The sequence below is a fragment of the Centrocercus urophasianus genome, unplaced genomic scaffold (assembly GCF_019232065.1).
Source record: "Centrocercus urophasianus isolate 14NV4802_14NV808 unplaced genomic scaffold, USGS_Curo_1.0 seq_15, whole genome shotgun sequence".
Classification (NCBI taxonomy): Eukaryota; Metazoa; Chordata; class Aves; order Galliformes; family Phasianidae; genus Centrocercus; species Centrocercus urophasianus.
In genome coordinates, this window is record NW_024884697.1 from 43,387,808 (window position 1) to 43,407,466 (window position 19,659).

The 19,659-nt window shown below is 40.8% G+C and overlaps 1 protein-coding gene across 1 annotated transcript in view; it reads right to left on the minus strand.

The window, feature by feature from the left end:
- FGD6 (FYVE, RhoGEF and PH domain containing 6) overlaps positions 1 to 19,659 on the minus strand; it is a 67,475-nt gene that overhangs the window by 45,316 nt on the left and 2,500 nt on the right. Inside the window, exon 2 of the mRNA XM_042815703.1 lies at positions 10,838 to 13,268. Coding sequence (XP_042671637.1) covers positions 10,838 to 13,268 — 2,431 coding nt within the window. The remainder of the gene's footprint in view (positions 1 to 10,837; positions 13,269 to 19,659) is intronic.

A 19,659-nucleotide genomic window follows, 5' to 3' on the forward strand; every position in this document is an offset into this window, starting at 1 on the left:
CAACCTACCTAAATATAGATGCGGGCATTTTTTGACACTTAAAACCAAATAAATGCTAATTTTTTTTGTAATCGAGCAGTTTATGGGATAAAGCGTATGAACTGCGCTGTACATTCCTAATGCAACATTAAACATCAATGAAACAAAACACAACAGTCTTAGTCAGATGTACAGCAAGATGAAACTTTGAAAATCTACATAATTGCCACCTGAATTGCCAGCTGAAAAGTATATCATGCACTTCCTGGCTTGAAACGTGACCAAAAAACCCTACATCAAAACACTGCAACTTAAAACTGCAAGCATTCACCTTCACATATCTTTCTTTCATGTAAAAAAAATCCACATCTGGCAGTTTCACAGTTTGCAGCTTTACAACTGAAGGTATTCCATTATTCAGTGAGGCTTGTACAAGCAAAAAACATCAAAAAACTTAAATCACCAGCATCTTTTTTTTAACAAGTTGTTTGAACAGACTGGAACTGTAAATTCAGATGTTTATGTTGATCAGGATAGGATTTATTTTTCTGTCTGGAAGAGCTTGGTGGCTGTTCTGTTTATTTGTATTCTGATAGAAGTTCCAAACAAGCCTGAGGCCTTGCTTTCAGGCAGTGCTCATTTAGGACCTGCATAGGACATTATAGCCTGAAGTCACAATGAACATTTCTGTGCTGGTTCCCAAATCATTTAGAAGGCAATTCTTATCCTGAAGAAGACAACTTTAGCTTGTATTTCGTTTTCTGGACTGCAATCTACCATAATCTTATCATGTACACTTGATATTCTCTGATGACAGTAATTATCAACCATCTTAGCTGTTACCGAACAGCTTCATTCTCCTCTTCATGTCTCCATGCTTTTTGTGTCTCATCAGAACAGCAAGCGAGGATGAACTGCAGCCTAGGCCAGGACGCTTACTTATCTTAAGTTATTCCCACTGCGCCTGTCACCTCTTGGGTTAATGGCAGGTGCATGGATGGGAAGAGCTGAAGCTGACTTCATGTCTTTCCCCTCCAGTGTACTGGGCAGCACTAGAAATGCCATGGGCACTGCTGTGGCTACAAGTGCTCAGCACAGCTCGCCTTCCTGCAGACAAGCTACTAGAGCTCACCTTCTCTGCCCAAAATGGTGCTTCTCTGCAGCCAGAGGCAGAGCAACATGTCATCCCAAAAGCGTTTTACAAGGTTGCTTGAAGTTACACCACTCATTCTGTCCAATGACAATTCAGTGGTTTCAATAAGTTCTTGGTATTACTGGGACTAATAGGAAGGACAAAAAGGCAACAGATTAGCAGGTTTTATAGATTTGATGCTAGGCAGCTCAATCTGCCTTTTCTCACTCTCATTTATTTATTTATCTTCACAGTGAGAGTGACAGAGCACTGGAACAGGCTGCCTAGAGAGGTTATGGAGTCTCCTCTGGAGATGTTCAACACCCACCTGGATGGGTGCAACGTTTTGCTTTGCAGGGGGGTTAGACTTGATGATCTCAAGAGGTCCTTTCCAGCCCCTACAATTCTGTCAATCTGCGATTCAGTGATTTTTCAGGCCACCTGTACAGATTACTCCTTTAAGGTTCATCAGTTACTCCTGGGATCTGCTCTTTCATAGATGACAATGCTGAGGAAAAAATCAGTCTTATATAAAACATCATAAAAATTAAACTGTAAGCAAACAAGATCAATGACTATTTGCCTTACTTATAATTACTCTGGTCTGTTCTCTCCAGGCTGGCTAGGGAACTTTAAGGATACAATTACCAAATTGTTCCTCAATGATCACAGACAGAAACACCTTCCTCTGACCCATCAGCCACAAGTGGAAGTGTTTTATGCAAGGAACAGCCATTTTATCCAGGCCTTTACCCCTGATCTGCCCCTGCTCACTCCTAGATTTTCAGGGCAGGGGTCTGGCTTGTCCCACCAGGCACCAGCAGCTGACTGTGCATGGCAGGCACCTGATTCTGCAGGCACCAGGCCATCCCAGTGCTCACAGCCAGCAGCGTTTATTTGTGTGGCCATTCTCCTAAGGTCACGACAGTCGTTATTTCTTTTCTCTGCAAGAAGGGAAAAAAAAACCAACCTGATTCTCATTCTAAGTACAAATAAGCAAGGCATCTGTACCCAGTGCCGATGTCACCAGAGGCCCACAAGGCCACGAGGTCACCCCCAGCCACAGGCAACCTCCTGCGGCCCGACAGCATTTCTCAGTTTCTGCTCTGCCTGACCGTTTGTTGACAATTCCCTGCTCCGTGTGCAGCTCTGCATAAACACACACGCATGCTTCAGATGCTTCCACGATCACCACAGAAAAGCTGTGTATAAAAAAGAGGTCTCCGTTTTAAAAGTCTCAGGGAAAAGCATCCTCTGACGTGACTCAGTGATCAACTTGATAGAGGAACCAAAACAGCTTCTGCCACATCTCGGAGACCCGCAGAACCTCGATTCATCTGCCCAGCACCATGGCACATTCTCAAGCAGCAGAGCATGCAGTCAGAGCACCCTGCCTCTGCCTGAGCTGCTGTGAGAGATTGCTGTGCAACAAAGGACTCTGTGAAGGTTCAACAGGGCATTACCCACCCCAGTGCCATGTGCCAGCCTTCAGCCTTAGTACTGGGCAGTGAAACACAGCAATAAAACGCATGGATTTAAACCCCTGCCTTGAGGCTTGCATAGGGGAAGGACTCACTCTATCAGTTCTTCCCATCACCACCCAAAAATGTCAGCTATTTCTCACCTTCAAAGGTGGGTAAAGCGAGAAGTCTTCACACTATGTGCAGCTTTTCGCCTCCACTTATTGTGAGCACCATTGCCAAGCCCCCAGTTCATAGTGACAGCTGCAAATCCAGAATACTAATGGCCAAGGCCTTCAGAAAAGCTCCGGGCATAGAAGTGCTAATAAACAGTATAGAGCATCAGTTATAGTTAAGACTTGCTCCTCATCTTCACTCATACAAAACATGACCCCAGTGAGAACTGCTTACTGGGCAAGGACAGCAGCACCAGGAGAAGAAAACAATACTTAACTTTTCCAGACACATTTAAAAATAAAAATAAAAAAATAAAATAAAAGAGAGAGAGAGAGAGAAACCACCACACCAGTCCAGCAAGCACTGAAAAGACTTCTAGAAAACTGTGACAAAATCTCAAACTAAGCATATCAAGTAGGAAAGGGAAAACTTCCACCACAAATTCCCATCTAATCTAAATTCCTATACTAATCTAAAAAAATCTGACCGTACCTTGCCAGGACCACCGTGAAATTCCAATGTTTAACTACTTTTCATCCACTAAAATCAAAGTCCATCATTTGTATTGTTCATTATTTTTATGACTTTTTTGCTTACTACCTCTGAAGTCAGGGCTGTAACACCCTTCTTCAAAATGTTGTTTGTTCTATTTAAAAATAAGGCACAGCCTACCAGAGTGCAAGTTTTACATGTCAGATACTTCCAAGATGACGAAAGAAAGCTAAATATCGGAGTACTCAAAAACTAGTGACTTACAGCTAAAATAAACACTGCATGACTTAACTCTTAAACACATGTCTGTCTGCTCTGCATACACGTTAGCTGGCACGGCTTCCTGAGCAGCCTGCTGAAAAACACTGGATGGAGTAGCTTGGTTGAAACCAGCACACACTCACTGCAAAGAATCACTGAGTTGTTTGCAAGGTCTGACTTGTGTTCCCTCATCCTCCGGTATTTTGCATAGATAAGAAGAGTTGGTTTTTGACACTTTTCCTAAACTTTTCAGCTCATCTCAAAATCAACACAGAACATCTGATTGAGTGGAAAAGAAAAATATCAACTTGCATTTGAAATCACTGGGATCCTCAGCTCAGGCCGGAGCTGTTGAACTGGTGGTTCTGATAATATTCTTTTTGTCTACTCAGATGCACCTGGAGTTTATGGTTTTACTTGGTCCACTTTTGCTTAACTGGGTGGAATAGTTTTACATAAACACAAGGAGAATAATATCAAGGAAAATTAAAACTTGAGTAAAATTAATGTTTTTAAAAAGGAACTTCTTGGATTCCAGTATCAAAACAGACCTGCATTCCTTAATCTAAATTTTGTCTAGGCCATTGAGAGAGAGTTGCTGCAAGCAGTTCACTAAGTCTGTTCATTAAAACAATGGAGCAAACATAAATGTGGGGTAAATTATGCATAATAATACATCACTGTTGACATTTAAATAAAAACTGAAGTTTATATTTTGACCGTTTTGTTTCCCAACATTTACTTTATGCCAAAAAACCCTACTGTTTTACATATGTAATTACATTAGAACTTGCTGCTGTTAAAATACCACCACGCATAACAGCGTACTAAGGAGCTTCACAAACACGTTTTCTGAGCCAATGCTGAAAATAACCCACAGGAAAAGGCTGTTCTTGAGCATATAAATGGGTCTTGCATCGATTCCTATCTGAGATACTCTCTGAAACTACATGTTGGGAACCTGCAGCATATAGCACTGTTGGCAACTGGAGACAGGGAGGCTTGTGCTTAATGCAGGGTGCGAGGCCAGCATCAGGTGACAAACGCTGCATATTTAGCTTTCTTCTTCTTGAGGAACAAAAACCATGTAGAAAGAATGCTGAAATCCAGAAAAAAGCAACCGTGGAGTAAAAGCAGAAAGAAAAATAAAGCCTTGTAGACTGTGGGAGTGACACTCGGGTTCCCATACCCACATGAGAAGGAATGTGCTGAAAAAGGTGGCTCTGTGCCTGATGGCCTCAGCGCTCCTTCCGATGCCTTGTCACTTCCCCATGGCCTGCGAGGCCAATGCGCCAGCCTGATACGACGTCACTGGGAGGAAGGATGAGGACATCCTTGTTTTATAACAGGAAACAGCACAGCTATAGCATTTTTGCCATCTGTAGAGAGTGCTTCTTTGGTGGGAAATGAATGACAGCGCAGTTTAACCTTAAGCTTGTAACAGGTAACGTTCGCACCCAAAATGGCTCTTTTACTGCATATGGATGGGAAGTAAGCCAAGATTAACATGCCACAATTTGCCAGACCGTACAAAACAGTGACATAAGGAGCCACACAATGGCTTTTTGGAAGCAGCAGTGGGATTTGCCCAGCAAGCAGCAAGCACATCTCAGCAGAGCTGGCTTTGTCTTGGCCACCACTGCTCCCCTCATACACATCAACACACCTAACCCAAACTGGTCTTCACAAAAGGCTAACATCAAGAAATTAAGCAACATCTACGTACTTGTAAAACTGGATAAATTAGAGAGCTTCTATCATTTCTCTTCAAATTCTGTTACAAGTTTCACTATGCGTGGTATGTAGGTCAACTCGCTGCGCCTATTTCTTTCTATCCATTAATTATGAGCCCTTCAAAAGAGAATGAAAGATAAACCAAATCCACTCAGGAGACAAAAGTTCTATTTTATGACAATCTTGGAGATTCTGAGTTGTTTTAATGTTTTCCTGAGGCTTTCCAAACAATTTGAAGACTGGACTGCACATGAGAATTATAGACTTGGTTTCGGACAAAAGCAGTTTTCCAATTAACTTATGTCCTTTGGATCTGACAAGACAACATTGGGTCTCAGAATCTGTCCCAGTATAAAAACAGATGAAATCAGCACATCTCAAACCCATTTGCACAAGAATGTGTTAAAATTCTTTCAATGCAAAGAAGTTCCTGTTTATTCTCATTCAAAAAAAAAATGCTTGGTATAATTCTCCCAGGGCGCTTTAGAAGATACAAGTATTGTCCCAGATCATGTATCTTCTTCTCATAATATATGTATTTTATTTCAAGTGATATAGCAGACTAAATTACAAGCCCGTATGACTGAAAATCAACCCGATGCTACATAAAATTTCTCCTCCAATTGGAAAACTACTCTGTGGAGACAAAGACTTGCATGAAGACTCCTGCAAAAAAGAAAAAATAAGAGACAATATACCCCACACATTTTCTTGAGCTAAAAATTCACTTTCCTATCCTTCATGCAGTTTCACTGCACTACCCTAGCACTACGAAATAATTACCTTGACAGTACAATATAGAGCACTTCCCAGGCCCAAGGACAAGTGACTTTGGAAAGAGAAGGAGATCCCAGAGTGGTGTCCAGCCCCAGGGTAAGGGTTCCTGAATACATGATGTGCCCAAATCCCTCCCTGAGCAGAAGCCAGCTGGAAGCACAGAAGAGAGCTGAGAAGTGGATGCAACCAAGGAGCTGGTGGTAGAGAGCAGGGAACCTGACTTTTGCAGATCAGAAACTAATCTGCTGTAACTATAAAGAAGCTGAAATCCAAAATCTACACACTTGGCCTCTACTCATCAGGAAATTGTATTCACTTTTTCTGAATTTTATTAAGTGAATTATTTTTTTAACACCAAAATGCAAATAGAACGACTTCAATACCTGAAAAGTACTTCATGCATTTAAATCTCAGTGTACTTGAAAAATATTCTAAAATGCTATAGAGACACTTCAGTATTTTAGAATTTAGTGTTTCCCTTTAAAAGTTTCTGAGCAGCAACTTCACAGTTGCAAGACACAAACAAAAAAACCCAACACTTCCCTAACACAGCCAGTCAGTAAACACCACATTTATCTGGTGTGACACTACTTCTACAAAGCACGCCTCAAAATCCTAATGAAGTTCAGTACATCAAAGAGGAATGAATGCCAATTAAGGCCAAGTGCTTAATCACACAGATTTCAGTACTAAATTCACTATTCCAGGAAGGCTTTCATGGAGACACAATTGGCCTCTGGGGACTCGGTCATCAGAACAGAATTTAGTCTTGATAACTAAGCTTACAGAATCACAGAATCACAGAACCGTAGGGGTTGGAAGGAACCTCCAGAGATCATCAAGTCCAACCATCGAGTCTTACATTTTGCATTGAGATGTCCATTTCTGAAAAATCAATAGGCTATTCTAAATCAGCACAAATGGAGGAAAATAGGAAGCAGGGTATACAGAAAGCAACAGTAAGATCTCAAAGCATTGTTGTCACATGGCACTCCCCCTCCACAGCCCTTTCAGAAGGAAAATGCTAGCAGGAAATAGAATGACACAGCTATACATTTCATGCAAATCCATTAGTAACCATGTGCAGTTGCAAGATCTTGAAGGAACGCTGCCAAAAATAGCCAGGAAATACATCATGCTCTTCCTGAAGGGTGAAAGAAAAGACTCGCTAAACCGGAAGAATAATTCCGTTGCCAGAAACTATGCAAAAAATGCAACAAGGTAGCTCACAGAATCCGGAGAAGTTTATGTTTTCTGCATCGTGACAGATGTTTCAAGCCATTTTTGCTTTTCTTCTGCATTTTTAAATTACTGGACATAGGTACACTCAATTTTACATTCTTACTTAGTTTCAAGGAAGATTTTGCCTTCTTCAACAGAAGGTTTGTTATTGAGAAGGATAACAGATGTATGAACATTTCTCCCTTATTAAGAAGTGTTACTTCAAAATGGAACTGTTTCAACTGCTGGTCTCTGGCAATACTAACAAGAATGGCTGTGTTGGTACAAGCAGCATTGACTTTTCACTCACATTTCAGGCCTGGACCGTATTTCTCAAAACCACAACACTTGGGGAAAAAAAAATAAAAATAAAAATAGAAAGCTGCTTTCCCTGCTGTTACCAGCAAGCAGATAGTGATATTTGAAACTTATTTTACACGTTAACCGTACATTATCAATCCCACAGCATCTGCTCCTCACTCACTTCACAGAATCCTCCTAACAACAAATGCACACTTGCTAGTCATTTTAAAATGGTTATCAAAGAGGGAGAGCAGGGCAAAACAAACAATCCTTAAAAACTATTTCAAGAGACTGCTTTAATTTACTGCGGAAACAATACATGGATTATCTGCTACAGAAGCTCTGTGTGACTGTATTCAGAATATTCCCCCGAGGTGCTGATAGCCACCTGGGCCCACCAGCCTCCCCCCACCAGCTGTGCCTCCCCCCATGGCTCACAGCCCATCTCAGGACACTCACTCCCCTCCTCCTAAAGTCAAACCCCACAGTGGCAGCAGGAAGACCAACATCAAATAACTCAAAAATGAAGTGGCTAGCAGCAACTGATACCCACACTATTAATTACCCAAGCCTGCCATTCTAGATTTAAATTCCTGGGGGGAGGCCAAAGCAAATAAAAAGTATCTGAATTTAGTCAGACATATGAATTTAGCCTAAAAGCAACACAAGCTATTAGCATTCTCCATTAAAGCCTCCCAGTTTCACTAGATGGGATCAGGAGGAAACTTCCCAGTAGCTGCTGAAGCCCTGGGTATTTTGTATCTTCCTCCATGCACACAAAAAAGTAACTTTGGGTACACTCTACTGAACTCTTCTGGTCATGATAAACTTTGTGTTCAGAATGAATATTCTGCATATATGCTGTATGATTAGAAGTGTAAGGAATCAGACTGTGAATCTTGTACACTGGCTTTAATCATAAAAAAATTACATCCCATTAGCAGTGCATTACAGAAGTTCAGTGTGCTCCAATGTATGGAAAAAGGTAAGCACATGTTCTGACAGGTTGAGAAAATGGTAGCAGTAATTATTACAATAACATCGGCACTGTTTCTCTAACCGGTTTTATAACATCACTTGGCACAGGGAATAATAAGAGTTTCTTAAAGAGCTATGCAGAAAGGGAAGATGGCATTGATAAAGAGGCTTCGAAGGAGGTGGGAAAATAATGGATGGGAAAACTGGCAAAACTACCAGCTTTGCTCTGGGTGCACAAGCACCCTGGCATCTTCCAAGCAGAGTTGAAACCAATTCTGGCACTTGCTCCTCCACCTCCAGCTGATCTAGGGCAGCACTGCCCTGTTTCCATTTGTTCCTTGGGATTTTTTTGTCCCCTGCCCTATTAAAGCAATTTCATGCATAAATCATTCCCTATGGTAGATTCTGATTATGCAATCTAGTTTAAAATAAAGACTTAAATGAAGAATTCGGGTTACATTTTTCTATGTGTGCTTTCAAAAGAACACAAACAAATCCAGTTCTTCCAAAAACACCCAGCTTAGGAAGCACAGGTACAGATTTGCCAGGGTGCAAAACCCTCAAACCCTTACATAACTGTTGGTACAGTGGGAGGTGTGGAGAGTGAATAGCTATAAACCTCACACAGTCTTCCAGGTGAGAAAACTGAGGAGCTACTGTAGACTCCTGCCTGCTGTGCTTCATTCAATCAACAAAACATTTCTTCATGTTTCCTAAAGCAAAGACGAACAGACACCTGAGCCACAACCACAACACAAACCTACAACAGATCAAACACATAAAATATATACTTCTGTAAGTTTGGTCTTGCTCTTCTTAGATAAACCAAAACAAGGCAATCCTAAAAGAATTGGGTCAACACTTCCAAAAGATACTAAAAAACTGTGTTTAAACAAAAAGTCATGAACTCATAGCACTAAAAGAATGTGAAGATGAAAATAAAAAGCAACCTACTGTAAACAAGAAAAATATTCAACGTATGAACAAATAGACCAATGCCAAAAGCTCATAGCTTGAAATCCTACTTCCCACAGTAAAGCTTCATGCTTTCCATCAGTCCAGTGTTGAAAATATCAAGTCTATCAACAGTTATCAACAAAGGATGCCACTTAAAATATTTGCCTCCTCCTTTAAAAGAGAACACGCTCCTCCAGAGAATGGCAAACTCCGAGTCTTCAGAGCATACATTTGCAACCAGAAAGAAGCTTAGTAATCCTAAGTGAAAAGTAACGTTAAATGTGATTATAACCTAGCTCATTTGTTCTCATCAATATGCATATACTCTCAAGAGTATAAAGAAGCTTGCTGGGAACTATGAATTATACAGGCTGCCTATTTTGTTTAAATCCTTCACGCTGCTGTGAGACAAAACTTAGGGATCTCTAAGACTGACAGACCAGCTGAAGTTAGGAAGTTAAGTAATACCAAGCTGGGTCAAAACAATGCTTTACCCGTTACCACCAGGAGAATGTGGGAGCCTCCTGCTCCACGTGGCCCACTCTTCTTACCAACACCCACAGTCACACCACCACAGATGTTACAAGGTCTGCTCCCGCCTGCTTCAGTTAGCATCTGTTTTAGACATATCTGTGAATCAGTCCAATCCCTTTTAGAATCTGCAGATACTAACTACCTCCTCCATCTGCTGGGACAACAAAGCCGCAGCTCTCTCCCTTCCCTGCAGCAAGTGTTTTCTATCACCTGCCACAAAACCCTGTATTTTAGTAATGTTTTGTACAGGTCACACAGAACTCCTGCACTTCCACTAGTTTTATTGTATCTGTGGGCATAGAAAGGTACAAAAGACTCAGTGCACTCAAGGATAGGCACTATCTTTTCTTACACCAGAAAAGCCTTCAAGACCCAATGAAGAATTTGCACACCCAAAAGTTCGCCTGCTTTTTCCAGCTGTATCCACTGATCTAAAAATATATTCATTTCCCCTACAAACACAGAAACTATGGACTCTATGAACATTTATTCCACTTCATCCGGAGACTGGAGTAAGGTTCATTCCTCCCTATTTAAGTGCTCTTGAATACAAATATGTGACTATATCAAAACGCTTTAATTGAATCTGGGAAAGCACGTGCATGCATTACCCAAATTTTAATCATATTTGAAGAAGCTTATTTTTCCTCTTGCCTCTCTTCACCAAGTGCAGTTTTCAGAACTTCAAAAGCAAATGCAATGATACATGTCAATGACTGTTCTGCTGACATCTAATGAAAGGGATGTAGCCTCTAGGGTCATCCTCTAAATGTGTTTACAACCACCAGAGCTGCAAGAGAGATGTTTAACCACCCCTTTCTTTTCATTTTACCTGCCATGTCTCACACGCCTGCTTGCTGCTTGAAAAGGCTCCTCTATCTCATACAAGCTGGGGCTCAGGTCTTCCACGTGGCTGGAATTCTGCCATTCCAAAGACAGATTTTTACCAGCACCCATAGCAAAAGGCAAGTTCTCATACTCCGGTATTTCCTCATAGTGACGCAAGTTCTCATACTCAGGAGCACAATTGCTGGTTACAGAATTCAAATGCATTTGGGACAGATTCTCTCCTGGCAGTGAGTGCCCATCTAAAGACTCCAGCCTTTGGTTACTTCGCATCTCAGGCTGGCTTCTATTTCTCTGCCTCTTCTTCTGCAGTGCTGGACTACTTATTTCTACAGAACGTGCCTTGGCAGATTTTGCTTTCCTTTCACTGCCTACAGATGATACATGTCGGTTGCTACCATTCCCATACCCTTCCCCAGTGGAAAGGTTAGCAGTAGAATTATCCATTGACTGGCTGCCTTTAGACAGAAATTTCTGGAAGTCGCTTTTCATTAAGCAAACCGACAGTTTCACATTGAGAAACTTTCTCAAACTGTTTTTCTTCTGCGGGTCTTTGCAAGGCTTGTCTGTCCTTTCCATGTCCACAGAAGAGAGAGATTTGGCTCTGGGCTTTGTCACAGCACTCACGTGGCTGAAGCTGGGAGCAATGCTAGCAGTTTTTAACGACTCCGAATTTCCTGAAAACGGAAGAATAGGGTGAGGTAACTTCCAGACGGGTTTCTCAGAGGAACGTTTGGGGATGTCAGAGGAGGATAGCGCACCTTGCTCCCTGGCTTCAGTGTGTGTGAAGTGAGATCCTTCCAGAACGCTGCTTGATTTGTCTTCAGAGGAGGCATAAGAACTTTTCTCAATCAGCTCTGCCGACGCAGCTTTCTTCAGCACTCCTGCAGCTGGTAGGCTGTGCCGCTGTGGTTTCTTAGGAACGATTTTTGGAGAACTTTCGTCCTTGATTTTAGCTTCCCTATCTTCCACTTTTTGTAGGGAAGCATGGAGGCTGTTAGCAGCAGGTGAGTGCTGACTGCCAGTTAATTTTATTTGCTTTGGCAAACTCATGGACAAAGCATCGCATCTGATAAAGCTAGTCCTTTTGTCCACAGCATCTGGCACACTAGCATCATCTGTCATCCTATCCACTGAGCTATCTAAGTTATGGTCTATATCTAAGGAACATTCAACATTTTCCACCAAATCAGAAGTTTTGTGTGATAACTGAGGCAAAAGATTTTGCAGTGTTGACTCTTCAGTATCAGCAGGTTCCTTCCTCAGATGTATTCTGTCTGTAACACTTTGAGTTATCTCAGATTTTTCAGGATTAAGCGCTTCTTTATGATCGTTATAGCAAACGCTCTGACCAAGGACATTGATTTTTGCTGGCTTTTTAAAGCTGCATTCAGCAGGACCAAGGGAATCATTCTCTGAACTAGATGGTTCCTTTGTTCCTTCTCCTATGCTGTCTATGCCATCCTGGCGGACAAGACACGCAGCACGTGGCTTTCTTGGCTTAGGGATAGGAAGCATTTTTGAGCTCAGGACTGAACATGTTTCAGAGGAAGTTTTATCAGCGTCTATTTTCATGCCCATTTCATCTGAAAATGAACTACTGCTATTTACATTTTCATTTTCAAGGATTTCCTGGTTCAATGGGCAACTGTTGTGATTTTCATTCAAACTAGGACAAGTTTCAGACGTCTGAAACTCACCTTCAGTGAGCTTACTGCCAGTACTTTGTTGCCTCCCATTAGCTACCTCAGAAGATGACTGTACAAGTTCCAAAAACTCTATTTTAACATCATTCCTGGAGCTGTTGCCATCCCCTCTGTAAAGTTTGTCCGCATACCTGTGCCTCACAGGACTTCTGTTGGGGAACACACCATGAGTTAGAACGTCTTTAAGTTTCTCTTCCAAAATGCTGGCTTTCACAACCACCTGGTTTCTATTTGCCATTTTTTCACTGGGACTACTCCCCAGAGCCAGTGCAGTTTTTTCACCAGTTTTGATATTCTCTAAGTTTTCAAAGTGCTCAAGAATGATCTGAGTTTTACAAGTGTTCTCCCCATTTCCAAGCTTATGAAGGCATTCGAATTTGCAAGATGACATTGGCAGAATATATGCTGTGTTATCAGTACCCCCTTCTGAGACTTCATTTTTGTAGTTCAAGTGGTCCAGTGTTTGAGAAGAATCTCCTCTGTGTTCTTCAAAGCTTTTGGTGCCTTTCCTTGCACAGGATGGAGGCTTAACTTCTGGAATGGATGAGCTCTTGAGAACCTTTGGTTTTGGTGCAACAGCTGGCTTAGTTTTCCTTGCTGCTTGTAAAACACCAGAAAGCATGACATCAGGCTTCGGTGCAACGGGTGGAGGTGTTGCCTTGTGTCCTACCACAAATTTTGGTTTGGGGGCCACAGGCGGCTTCTTAATTTCTAGGAAGGATGGAAAACAAAGACATTAGTCACCATCAGCCTACAGAACAACTTCACCTGCACCACAGTCTTTATTTAAATCACATCATCAACAGGATATTAGTATTGTATATGTATATATTTTTCTCCTAAAAGTATGCCTCCTTTCCCTACCATTGCTTTTTTGTGAGTTGCCTTTCTTCTTTTTAATAGGTCCAAACAAGGGGTGAGGGAAGAAGTTCAAGGGTCACTTATTTGGAAAAAAAAAAAAAAAAAAAAAGTTTAACTTCATGAAAATGCCTGTTCCTGATCAGATACTGAAGTATGATGCTAAGAAAACAAAACAGATTAACTTGGTTTTGAAGTCTCAATCATTCTAACACCTTCCAAAAATCTTGCAAATCTATTAAGTGCCTATTGTATAATAAGAAACAAAGATAACAGAATAGACAGGGTAAATACCAGGACAGTTCAGTTCCTCTCCCTTTGCCATCTTTGGAAAACTGTAAACTAAAATTCCCCTTTCCTTTCCTCTTCTTTTCAAACAACATTTAGATGGATTGTTGTACCATCTGTAAAACTTCCATGTCACCACCACCAGTTAAGTGTAATGAGGTGAGGTGTGAAGTTAATGCAATAATTTGCAACAAGTCAGTGCTTTCCTACTGTTTGAGCCAACATATAAAATTACTCTTCGAACATGGTACTGTGACCTAAAACAGCCACCACTGCTATCTTTGACTTATGACCCCACTGACTACAGTGGATAACAAAGCCCAAAGAGAGTAGAGGGCAGGAAAAAGAGCACAAGAAGAACTTGAACACTATTGTGTTATGGGTCTGTTTTATTTTGTTTTTGGTTTTGTTTTTTTAATATGCCTGACACATTTTCACATTGCAGGAGATAAGATATGACCAGCGTATACATTAGAAAATAATTTCTAAGTGCTCCAACGGATTTGGTATGTGAAGACTCACTTGTACAGTAATTGAGTTTCTCACTCTATTTTTGTATGTACTACCTCTGTATTTGTTAGCTGTATTTTGAACAATATTTTTGTACGCTTTCAGGAAGTCATACATATGTTAAGTAAAAATCTCAGGAAAACACGTAATTGATCTTACACAGCACAGGGATTGGATAAGCCATTTATTAATTATTTCATCTGAACTGTGAGCTTGGTGGCTTTTTATTCTCACTCATTACTATAAATTTGCAACTCTATTCAAGCCTCTAGCTTGAAAACATAAGAATAAGGCTTCAGGCGTGAGTGTTTTTCTGTTTTGTCTTTTTGTTTGAAAGGAATCTAGATGTTTTTTTTAAAAAAAAGGGGAAAAAAAAAAAAAGACAGATGCACTCAGATGCAAGCATTTCCCAAACACTGCGCCACTGCTTGAAGCAGCCAGCCAGGAACAATGTCTCCACTATAGAAACAGGAAAACGATGTTTTTCTAGGACATGAATCATTAAATGGTATCCAGACTGACTTTGCTTAGACTTAGAATAGCTGTCCTTGCTGCACTTCTATTGAAGAGATAAATCTGATGGCAGAGACAATTTTTTAGACATTTTGCAAGAAGGAGTGCAGAACTGTTTTGCAAGGTAAAGCTCCACATAGCCAAAAATGAGAGCCACAATGACCTGACTACCACTGCAATGGATGTACCACCTTCTATTTCCTCTCCAAAGATAGGGATTTCCCATACAGTGAGCCAATAGTTTGCTGGGAAAAAAAATATTAACCCTTGGGATGGGCAACCCCTGATCTATGGGTCCACGCTCAGTAATATTTATTAAGCTATTATAGCTCCCTGAAAACTGGAGAGAGACAGACTGCCTGGGAATCCCTCCTGACCCCCCTAATGAGAGGAATAGATTGCAGAAGATTTGGGGGATGAAACGCCAACTAGGTAAGTGATATCCCACAGATTCGTTGTCCCCCTCTGCGAACTGATGTCTGCCAAACTCCAAAGCTTCTTTCATACTAGTAGAACTGCCTAATATTTCAGAAAGCAATCAAACCGGATTAACCTGCAGGGCTTTCAGCTGGCATTCATAAGGGACGACAATGAGAAGGTACGATGTAACACTATGAGATTCACAGCTAAAACATGAGAACACAGAGAATGTAAAGTTGTTTGCGTGCCAATACTGGAAACCTGGGTAATGAATAGAGCCAGAAAAATTCCCTCTCGTTAAGAAGCGTGATTCGGTAGGACTTCCAAAGCCTACTGTAATTTTTCAAATGACTTGAATGTTAAAAACCATTGGAACAGGAAGAAGAGACAAAGACCCCACTATCTGCTTTCACATGATTGCCAGTTTCATCTAGAATGGATAAGGGTCAATGTCTTAACAGGCATGTGACAGTCTCAGCATGAAGAGAGATCTGCAGTGGATGGCTGAGTCAGGAATTGCGAGATGAGCCCATGTATACATTTATGTTGTAACAGTGAAGAATACAAGAAGGGAATGCACGCCAATAATTTTTCTCAACCAAATATCTTTGAGTCTATAAAAAACACAAGTGATGAACTTCTTTATGACAACAACAAAAAGTAGCTAAGGGTAAAAGTGTAATTACTAGACAGCAATTAGAAATTGATAATAGAAATACCATTGATTATAAACTTAATTCAGTGTGTGCAAATCCAAACCAGGTTTATGTAGCGCAGTGTTTTAAAAGGAACATTTCTCCCACCCTAAAAAGAAAAAAAAACTAAGTAGGAGGCAACTGTTATATATAAAGGTGTAAGGAATGATTGGAAGTCGTGAAAGAATGACTTCTTGTTAAGAGTGAAGTGAAGGCAAGCCTTCTGGTGAAAAACAAGAAATAAAATCAAGGAGGCGTTACAGAACAAAAGCCTAATGTGGTGGCTTGTTTGAATGGCAAGGTTTTTCCTGGTATCAAAATGAACTATTCATCTAAGAACAGAAGCTGTTGGTTACACTTAGGATAGCAGAAACTGAAGAGAATTCAGGAATCATTGTAGATAGATATTCTTAATAAGATACATGCAAGTCTACAGCTAAGCTGATTAAATAATCCTTCAGATTACAAGCAAGAGAAATATTAAAATATGAGAGGCATTGAAAATATTTCTATGTGCCACACCCGCCAGACACCTATTATATGTGATATGCTATATCACCACTGGCATTCTTAAAGGAAAACTCAGGATGAATCCAAGAAATAGCTGTAAGAAGTATCTGAGGTCTAAAAATCACACCTCAAATGCCAAGAAACCTCATCCTGCTTCCTTAGCTGAGAATTTAACAAGTGAGATAGTGGCAACATATATTTACGGAACGTGAGCAATTTTCACTGTAGATGGCTCTTTAATCAAGAAACAAAGACACGCTGAGGTTCCACAGCTAAACTCAAAAGAAGAGTTATTATTACACCTGAAGATAACTGACTCCAGGAACATCTTGGCTATGGTTGTGATTGAATCACCAGCACTTACAATCAACCTAAACTCACTTTCTGAGATGCATGGTAATTTCAGAGGAAATTTGAGACTGAATGTTGAATTCCCTACCTTGTGTTACTGAGGGGACTGAAACAGAAAATCACTGTTTCTTCCCATCCAATCTTAACCAATGTTCAGAGGGGAACCCTGCATCCAGACTAGCATCACAGGTAATCAGAAAGAAAACCAAGTGTAAGAGTAGAAACACACAGTTTTATTCGCACCAGTGAACTAAATAGCTGGGAGAAACAGAAGAGGGCAGAGATCTCCTCTGTCCTGCTTGGATAGGGAAATGAAGAAATCCATAAATAAAGCAACTAACAAAACTGCCACCACCAACAGGAAATCTATTGCTTATCTGTAAACAGCCAACACTACGTACAGTGCTGAAGGGGAAAAAAAATGTTCAGAAATACCAAAACACCCAACGCTTTAAAAAAAAAAAAATAGTTAAAAACAGACATTATTTTTCTAACAATAGCAGACATTAGCACAGAGGGTGAATGCATACGCTCCCTCTTTGTCCATCTTCAGGTCACAGTACAGAGCTGACGTCTGTCCCTCTGGTAAATTATCTCCTCCAGTGTGCTGAGGAAAACGTTACACCCATCCCATCCTGCTGAGTTTCTGTGTGACACTCAGCCTCGTTCGAGGGAAACACGCTCCTGTCCTACCTTCACTTGGTTTTACAGGAGGAGAGAAACATCCTGGAGCAATTTACACTGAGTACTTTGGCCTGAAAATGCCTGTTTCTGTCCGTCAGATGATTGGATTTGGCAACTAAGGATTTCATTTAAAAATGTTCATCTATTTACTTATGCAACATCATGAACGAGCAGGAAAGCCAGTATGACAATGCAGACTTAAAAAACTGTAGCAGAACAGCTCTAAGTCTCCTGTGATTTTGACATCATGTTATCTTGCCCAGCCAGCAATTACATGTAGGAAAAAGACAGGGAGAAAGAAGCTGAACAGAGTTGAACAGTGGGAAGAGCTCACATAGCGCTGTCTTATGCAATAAACCCAGTGGTGTTAAAAGAACGTTTTCCCAAGTTGTGACTTTGAACAACCTCCACTCTTGGGAATAGCGAAAGAACAGAAAAAAAGTTCTGTTCACCTGCATCTGGCCAAGAAAACGAGGACAAAAGATTCCAGCTGCAGGAAAACAAGTTTGTGACCTGTGATCATTACCATAGTCCTCCTTCACAAGCCAAGCCAAAAGGATACTGACTGAACACAAAAGCCCAGTAGCCTGTCCGTTAGGCGGCACAGGCCGCTGTGCAGCCACAGCTCCATATCCTGCTCCCTGTGAGGCTCCCCATGGGCAGGGGCATCTCTCTCGGGCTCCACCCTCCTTGCAATGGGCTCCAGCTGCCCAAAGCCACTCTCCTCTACGGCCCTGCATCCTGTCCGAAGGTGATTTTCTTTCTGAACACGGAATGGCAGGAAGGCAGGGAAGTGATTCATTAGAGTGACATATGGGGATTTTTATGGGAGCAGATCCTAGATCTAGGATACAGGTACACAGTCAAGTTGCAAGTTAACAGGGTAAGCCAACGTGTGAATCTGATAAGTCAGCTACTCTGTAATAGCTGACCCTATGCATATTCCTGTCTTCCCACACAGAATATAAGGCTATATGTTATTGCTGTACGTTCAGGACAGATGCAAATATCAGCGTGATGGCAGTTAATACAGAAAAACAGACAGAGTGCTGCAAACCCATTCTCAAGCAACTTAGATTTTCATGACTCGAATAGACATTTCAGTTCAATTCCTTTACTTTCATTTACACAAAGGTTTTATTAGACGAACACCTCAAAAAAGTATTTTGAGTCCATTAATTTATTTCCTGTGAATGTGTGTTTGTTTTATTAAGCAGAGACTTTGATTTTTTTCAGGTGTCACAATGTTAAAAAGTAAACGAGAAAAGGAGTGAGTCATGACATCCCGGAAGAGAATATGTGTAGTTTTTAAAATACAAGGGAGAATGATGGTTTCCAGCCACCACATTTTTAGAAAACATCCTAAACAAACTGCAAAAGGAAAACATTAATTTAAAAATCTCAGGTTGTCCAGCAACTTGTTGAAATAACACAGGAAAGTTGGGGAAAACTTTAGGATAAGTGCAGGAGACACATAAACAACCTTTTAAGATCACATCTGGAGATAAAGCCGAGTAACTATAATAAGAGTTGACATATTGGAGGGTTAAAGGGGCATTAAACCCCGTGGGCTCCATTTCTTCAGTCCTTGGAAGCAATGAGGTTTGATTGGAAAAGTCACATTGCTTTTGTTTATTCTGTTCCTGCTAATTTTTTTTCCTTTGATTTACATTTTTGACATTAAAATGCATTACATATTTCTCATTGCTGCTGTCAAGTCAGATTTTCAATCTGACCTGTATGTTCTGCCTACATTAAATAATCTGTATCGATTCACAAATAAAGGCTGTTTCTTCAGCAAGAAATAATAACTGTCAAACTCATAACTCAGCTTTTGTTTTTCCCTTTTAAAGGCAAAGCATATACTTGGAGACAGCACAATAGATCCAGGCAGAAAATGACTATAAATGATTTCATCAGCATCACATACAATAATGTGCAGCACATGAGCAAGCACCGCAACATTAGCTGCAACTGAACGGTGAAACCATCCACAGGTTTCTCACTGCAGCATGATTGGTTTTAAGTAAGTGCTATAGTTACTTAACTCTGAAGAAGTCCAGATTTACATATACATTTTTGTAAGTGAAGGCAACAGCTATGAAAGAACTGCTTTACCAAATGCTGAGTAACAGCCAGCTTTGGGCTGCGATTTAATTGAAACAATTTTGTGGAGGAAGCAGAAAAAAAAAACAGAAAAAGCACGGTGTCATGTAGAGAGGCACAAGGCAAGCTGCAGCAGAGCTGAGACTGGGCCACTGCTGCTTCCGCAG